The following is a 7,854-nucleotide window of genomic DNA, read 5'->3' as shown; positions in this document are numbered from 1 at the left end:
TTAAAAACTTATGTTTTTTGTATGAAATAAATGTAGAGCTTCATTTTTGTAGTTGACAACTTTTATGTACGGACACTCCCTAGAGAGTTATGCACTCTTAAAGCGGAGGGCCCAAATCTTACTCATAGCTTTTCCCTTATTTGACCTCCTGTTACCGTACCACAGTTTCATTTTTGAGTAAATTATTTTCGATTTTTGTATGTATAAAGTCAAGGGCTGCATTTTTGTAGTTGACAATTTTTTTTAAACTCATCCCTGAAGAGTAGCAATTGAAGTTGAGCGAATTGGAAAAAACCGAAAAAATGTTTTCCTCATAACTATCTAGTACTAACTTGTATCAAAAAGTGGTCAACTACAAAAATGAAGGTCTAGGTGTGAAAAATTCATGATACGCGTTGAAGGCGCGCCAGCCGCAAGCGACCTCCACCAAACCTGTCTTCAATTAACGTCTTTTGTCCCCCCCCCCCCAGGGTCACCACTTTTTTTTCTTTTTCCATTTTCTTTCTCAACCTGATTCTCCTTCCCTCTTATAATCACTACCATCATCATACCGTGATTTGTGTTCTCTGCGTCTCTCACTCTCTCACTCAGGTGAGACTTTGTTTTTTTGACATGTGATTCCACACTCTCTCTCTTTCCTACCATACGACTCTCGTTTTTTGTTTTTATTTACTAACTTTTTGATCTAAATTTCTATTCCAGTTTTCATTCCAGATTATGTCACTGAATCGACGACTACAATCCATTTTTCTGATCAGTGTGATCATAATTTCGGAGTGTGTTTTATCAGTGACTTCTGGTGAGTGTCTTTTTTTGTGAATCATTTTGCAAAGAGGTCGAAAAATAAATACTAGAGGTTGTGTGTGTGTGTTTACCAACTACTGTTGTTCACCTTTAGAGAAAAATGGGAAGTTTTATTTAAACATGTTTTGTGTTTAAAGATTGGTCAATTTTGTGAAAAGGGAAAAAAACACGATTTGATAAGATAAGAAGGGAAAAATGATGGTGGCTAGACTATGGAATGAGGTAACATTAATTTTTTGCTCTATCGATCTGAAAAGGGTCATTAAGATATTGTATTCCTGACATGGTGCATCGACCAGTAGAGTACCGCTCAAAAGGTTAGGATGTTTTCAGTTGAAAATGACCAACTTTGACAGTCTATTTCGGTGTCATCTGATTATCCGACCAATTTTTTGTCGTATGTGTTGGACAGAGCAAAAATAGCACATCATTTTTGTAGTTGACAACTTTTTTGCACGGGCACTCCATAGAGAGTTATGGTGGTTTTAAGGGGGCACCTCAAAATTCGCACTATTTTGCACTGAGGGAGAAAAACTTTGTCGATATGTAACTTGCTAGGGAGTGTCGGTACAAAAAAGTTGTCAACTACAAAAATGGAGCTCTATTTTTGATCTGTATAATTCATTAAAAATCTATTTTATGGGACAATCAGTATTACCATGAAACACTCTCAAAGTTGGACATTTGCAACTATAATATGATATATTTTTGGCCGGCACTTTATTTTTCGCTCTGCCAATTTGGAAAGGGTCTCGTCGACTAGTACCTTAAAATGCCAGGTTGTAATAATAATAATTTTTAAAAAAATAGTCTCAATTTTACCGAAAAAAACTATTCTCAAAGTTTAAAAACTATTCTCAAGGTTTTTTTTTGAAGATTTTTTGATTATAAAAACCCAGTCATTTTTAAAAGAAAAATGTTTCAAATTTTAGTTTTTCAGATAGCCCAAACCTAGATCTCCATTTTTGTAGTTGAAAATATTTCCATAGCTTTTCACGCTTTCGAGCTACGTGTCTTTAAACACAGGGAACTGTATCCGAGAGAGGCGCAGAGAAGTTAGCGTATCTGATTTCTCTGCGTCTCTCCTCCTCTCTCGCTTCAAGCTTCCTGTCTTTGAGCTCCAATATCTCGAAACCTAGAAAAGCTATCAAAAAGTTTTCAACTACAAAAACGACTACCTTGATTTGATCTACACTGTCAATATAGAATTTTGGTAGTACGTCCAACCGGGAGCTCACCAGACACTTTCGAAGTTGACTCAAAATCATGAAGTTTTTTTTGCATCTTCAAATCCTCAAATCCGTATATTGCCCTGCATTTCTGACTACAAACTATTCCATATAGTTGTGTAAACCAAAAAGAAAAAAACCTGAATATGATATCCGCAGCAAAAAATCACATGCACATGCACTCCCTTGCATTCCTAATCACCGCATGAAACCCAATCCATGTGTACCCTCCAACTAAAACTCAAACTCCAAAATATCACATTTCCATTTCCAGACACCCTCTCCGAGATCCCCATGCCAAAGGGTGCATCATGTCCGCAGTCAATCCTCCGCCCGTCACTTTTATTCTACCTGACGCCCGTCTTCATTGCCTTCTTGATTTTCAACAAGAACATCACTTCCGATATTCGTCATATGTATGGGAACTAATTTTATTAGCACGGCACACTTCTTACAACCGCGCTCTACCGAAACCAAAGAAAGTTGTGTGCGAAATTGAGAGACACAGAGAAAAAGGGCATTTCGGTGTAGCGCAGTTGTGATACACGCTTGTCATAGGTGAAAATTCAATTTGTGTAATAATGCAAGTGCGCTCCATCGAAAAAAGCGCATTCTCATTTTTTGTGAGAATTTTGAATTTCCGCTTCAAAAACTTCAATGGAGCGCACTTGCATTCTAGAATGTTTTCCAGAGCAAGTGCGCTCTAACAAACAAAAAAAAAGAGTGCTTTTTCACTTTTTTCCAAACATCGAAATTCTATCAAACTTCGATGGAGCGCACTTGCATCCCGTTCTTTTTTGGCTGCGTATCGACTAACTCAGTCGCTACTCAGTTAATACAGCTGTGTGTAAAAATGCAAGTGCGCTCCATTGAAACAAGCTCAGAAGTTCGGTAGAGCGCATTTGCATATCTCAGTTTTTTATTTGTACAATTTGGCCCCGTTTTTTCAAAAATTCCCCCAATTTTTTCCATTTTTTCCCGGGTTTTCTAATCACTGGTTCTTTTTGTGTTCTTTTTTTTTTGAATAAAAAATTCGTACTTTTTGATTTTTCAGCGATTTTTCAGTGGTTTTTTAGCGATTTCTTAGCGGTTTTTTAGGGATTTTTCAGCGGTTTTTCAGCGATTTTCAGCGATTTTACAGCGGTTTTTTAGTGATTTTTCAGCGGTTTTTTAGGGATTTTTCAGCGGTTTTTCAGCGGTTTTTCAGCGATTTGGAAGTATTTGGTCCCCGAACCCCAAGATGACACAAGTTCTTTCTCATACAATGAACTTTACAGCCGCATATATATGAGTCATAAGACATGTAATAATTTGGTAGTGGCAGTAGTGTCTTGAAGCTATAATTGGATGTAGATATGTGACAGGAAAAACAACAGGAAGGAGGTGATGACGAGAGTGTATGTTTTAAGGAAAACTAATACATCAAAAAGAATAAGGGAATTCTGGAAGAATTGTGTGTGGAATTTATTAGTGAAATGATGAATTCGTTATGGCAGAAAGATGTCGTCATTCTCCAAACCTATTGTACCACCAATTCAATGGGAGGTATGAAAGGGGGGATGGGGATAAAGGGAAGCATGAAAATAGGGTTTTTTTATCAGTATAGTCAGCTTGAGTTATTTTTAGATTAGCAGCATTGTCAATTCTATAACCGGTATTTAACGGTTTCGTTTAAACTTTCAAATGTCAAAACTTTTTTCGCTGAGTAGCGACTCATATGGATAACAAAACGGATACGGAGCTTGCTAGACAAGTTACTAAATATTTGTTCATCTCGTTTGCCCTTATAATTTTAAGTTTATTGAAACTGAATTTTTGAAAGTTGAACAATTTTTCATTTTCAAGAATCAACTAGTCCCTGACGCTATGAATTCTTAAGCTATTGCCAAAATTTGATACTATTTTTACAGATAAAAACTAATTCTCCATTTTTGTTGTTGGCAGTTTTCCAATAGCTTTTCTAGGTTTTGAGAGGGAAACCTACACCAACTTTGAATGATCGCACAGAAATCAGAATCTGTTTTGCAGTTATGAAATTTATATGAGCGTATAGGACTAGTCTAAAGCTATATTTTTGTAGTTGACAATTTTTTCATATCTTTTCACGCTTTTGAGATACAAAGCTTGAAAGAGGAGGTACCTACAAGGAAGCGGGAGCGAGAGAGTAAGGGGGGGGGAGAGAGCGCAGACAAGCAGACACTCTCGCTTCTCTGCGCTCTCTCCATCTTCCCAATGCGCATATCGACAAAACTGGTAAAGTGGGTGATTAAAGATGAGTTGAAGAAATAAAGAATGACAAAATAGTTATACAAATATTTTTTGGAGAATTCTTTGCATTTTTTTGTCAAAAAATCGCCAATTTTGAGAGATTATAACTGTTTTATATTAAATCAAGTTTACTTAAATTTACATGCATTTTGTAGATTATATCGCAATCTTCATTTTTGCAGTTGAAAGTTTTTTGATAGCTCTTCACGTTCTTGAGATACACGGCGTTGAAGTTACCTTCCTGAAACTGAGAAGAGGAATCAGCCGCTCTCGTTTCTCTGCGTCTCTCCTCACTTTTCTCAACTTTGAGGTTCTGTATCTCGAAATCTAAAAGAGATATCAAAAAGTTGTCAACTACAAAAATAGAGATCAGACCTAGTCCTCTATTTTTGCAGTTGACAACTTTTTGATAGCTCTTCACGTTCTTGAGATATGCGCTGTTGAAGACGGGGAGAGAGACGCAGAGATACTAGAGTTTCTGTCTTCTCTGCGCCTTCTTTCTCTCTTGTTTCAAGCATCCTATCTTTAAGCGTCTATATCTCTAAATCTAGAATAGCTATCAAAAAGTTGTCAACTACAAAAATGAAGATCTAGACTTGAATTTTATTAATTTTTTTTTCAAAACAGCCCCCGCCCACAAAAACACAAACACATGGTCTTCCAAAGTTTAAGCACTTCACTTGAAACTTTCAATTCAAGTACCCCCCTCCCACCATTGTGCATAAAACCTGTGGGAACCTTACCATGTGCTTTCTTTTTTGTTTTCCTTTAATAAAAAACTAAAATTTTCAATTTTCTCTATTTTCGAGCATTAAAATGAAAATTTAAGCTCTCAAAAATAAAATAAGGAAGTCTCTGAGTTCCAGGAAATGAAATATATTTATGCAAATGCTCCCAGAAAATTTGCATTTCGAGGAGATTTCTGACCTATTTTAGTAGATTTTCAGCCAAGTCCATTACTCCAATTTTCGTTTTCTTAAATCCTCTTTTCAAACACAATTTTAGTGCACAAAAAGACAATCTTAGAGCCAATTTTATAGCCACTTCAAGAAGACGAGTCTCACATGATCCCTCATCGCTCTGCACACATCCAATTAGGTTTCTGTGGTATAAAAACCGGAAGAGCTCATTTCGAATTCTATTTTCTCTCCTCTTTTTCAGTCTTTTAGGTTTCCAGTTTCCAGAGATAATAATACTAATGTTCGTTAGGTATTCTGGAAGAAAAAAAGTTTTTTGAAGAGATTTTAAAATAAGAAAAAATAAGAATAGAAGGAGTAGAACAAACAAAAGTGATGAGGATTCTGAGCGAACTTTGCTGCAAATTGGAAATTTTCGTATTTTTTCAAAATTTCAGAATTTCGTATAGCAACCGTATAATTAGAGAGTGGAATGTGTAACGTCATAAAGATTTTTGAAAATCGGATTTCGGAAAATTCGGAAAATTCCATTTCTTATGAAAATGTAGTCATGGAGCGCTCTGATGGGACTTATTGGAACTTTTAGAATGGAAAAGTATGAGCTGATCAATATTTGCCTGAACATTCGATTTTTTGTGAAAATTTTCTTGAACCTATTTCTTGAAAATGTTTTTAACGAAACCGTCGAAAACTCCAATTTTTTGACAAAAATCGGACAACTTTGACACCTTGTATCACATCGAGCTTTGAGTTTAACCGTTTGATTTTTATATAGATGTGTAGATCGCATCTAGATCTTCATTTTTGTAGTTGGCAACTTTTTGATAGTTCCTCACGTTCTCGAAATATGCGGCTTGGAAGATTGGCAGTTGAGAGTATGAGGTAGAGGGAGCAGACAGTTAGCGCGTCTGCTTTCTCTGCTTCTCTCTCTCCAGCTATTTCAGCCGGCTATCTTCAAAGACGCATATCTCAAAAACTAGAAAAGCTATCAAAAGGTTGTCAACTACAAAAATAAAGATCTAGCTTTGATCTACACGGTCAATATAGAATTTTAGTAGCACGTCAAAACAGGAGACCATGCGGCACTTTCAAAGTTGACTCATTTTTGATATAAACATCGATAAAAATCAATTTTCAACGCCGTTTATCTTGAAAATGTAAACAGCGTTCAAAAGTTTTCAACTACAAAAATAAAGCTCTAGACTTAATCTACAAAATTTTCCTAAAATCAAAACCTGTACGGTACCTGGGAAAGAATACCGTAACAATCTCTCAAAGTTAATCATTTTACGCACTGTTATGCAATCGATGTTGTTTAAAACGCGTCAAAAGTGCACCAGCATTGTCTCCCTGAAGATTTTGAAAATCTGAGTTTTCCCTGTTTTCCTCACTACGTATCCCAACATCCTTGTCAGTCGCTACTCAGTCAATTTGATTTTTCCCAACCTTCCACCCACAAACCGATCAAACCCCTCGAAACATTTCGAAGCAAAAATTTTGCAAAACACAACCCAAAATTTTCCATTTTCTATGTATATGCCTACATCATCCAGCCGAAATGTCAAATTTCGAATTTCGAATCATGAGACAACCTTCTCCAGAAAAAGTGCATCATATCCTACTGTAGTCTATCCAAAAACCCAATTAAATGAGCACTTGCTCTCTCGTATGTCTGCACCGCCGAGGCTCCGCCCACTTTCTTGACTAGGCTCCGCCCCTTTTGCTCTCCTCCCGCTGTTTTCTCAGGCTCTCAGTTGTCTCAGGCTCAGTTTCTTCTTCTGAATTTTCGTTTAAAATTTTTTCGAAAATTAAAATTTTTTCTTCAGGATGTCCGTAGCAATCTGTCGTGCTCTTCTCGTGTTTCTTGTCCTGTTCGTCGCGTGTCAAGCGTACAGTCGGATGGAGTTAGAGTGAGTTTTGGAATTCAACATTTTATTGAAAATTTTTTTTTGAAAAAATTTAAAAAAATTATTTCTAGAGACCGCATGCAGATGTCGCGATTCCATGAACTGGGAAAGGGAGCCGCTGGTTCCATGGGAGAGTGAGTTTCTTAAATTTTTTGTTTGTTTTTGTCCAGTAGAGCGCACTTTCCACACCCAAATTTTCAAATTTCATATATATTTTTTTCAATTTCAGTGATGCGTATCTCCGTTATCTCTCCGAGTATTTCGGCAGACCCATGCAACGTCGTTCAGCTGGCTCGACATATCCCGAATTGTTGTGAACTTCTCCCCAAATGCTGTCCTGTCTATCCTGCATACAAAAAATACTGAATTGGCAACTACACCGAACTTATATATATACTCGATTTCTCATTTATTCTCTGGAGGTCCGGAAGTTTCTCACTCTTATTCTCTATAACACCTGATCTGATCATTCACTTTTTTCATATGAGTGCACCCTATCTTAGCTGAAATAAAGCTTATTTGTTGAAAAAATAGAATGCAAAAAAAGAAAAAAAGTTTTGGGTCGAGGGGCAAAACCGAACCACGTGTGTGTTGACTGAAAGCCAAAAGTGCACACCACTGAGCCACGCTGCCACCAAGGAAACATTGAGGGGAGGGTGTAAAAGAAAGTGGCTATTTGGTAATAATCTGAAATCTGAAAGTGTGCTTCATGATGTTTGATCACGTACT

At 36.7% G+C, this 7,854-nt stretch overlaps 2 protein-coding genes across 2 annotated transcripts; both read left to right on the top strand.

The window, feature by feature from the left end:
• Window positions 1-717: 717 nt before the first annotated feature.
• Window positions 718-2,462, top strand: GCK72_016588 (uncharacterized protein; the record flags this gene model as incomplete). Its single annotated transcript, XM_053731571.1, has 2 exons — window positions 718-799; window positions 2,308-2,462. 2 exons carry the CDS (start codon window positions 718-720, stop codon window positions 2,460-2,462), a joined length of 237 nt encoding a protein of 78 aa, XP_053580484.1.
• Window positions 2,463-7,045: 4,583 nt separating this feature from the next.
• Window positions 7,046-7,442, top strand: GCK72_016587 (uncharacterized protein; the record flags this gene model as incomplete). Its single annotated transcript, XM_003100406.2, has 3 exons — window positions 7,046-7,128; window positions 7,197-7,259; window positions 7,355-7,442. The coding sequence occupies 3 exons, from the start codon at window positions 7,046-7,048 to the stop codon at window positions 7,440-7,442; spliced, it is 234 nt and encodes a 77-aa protein (XP_003100454.1).
• Window positions 7,443-7,854: the final 412 nt, after the last annotated feature.

This window comes from Caenorhabditis remanei, chromosome V (genome assembly GCF_010183535.1).
Source record: "Caenorhabditis remanei strain PX506 chromosome V, whole genome shotgun sequence".
NCBI classification, from domain to species: Eukaryota; Metazoa; Nematoda; class Chromadorea; order Rhabditida; family Rhabditidae; genus Caenorhabditis; species Caenorhabditis remanei.
Note: the sequence above shows the minus strand (reverse complement) of the source record. Positions and strands in the feature narration are given on the sequence as shown.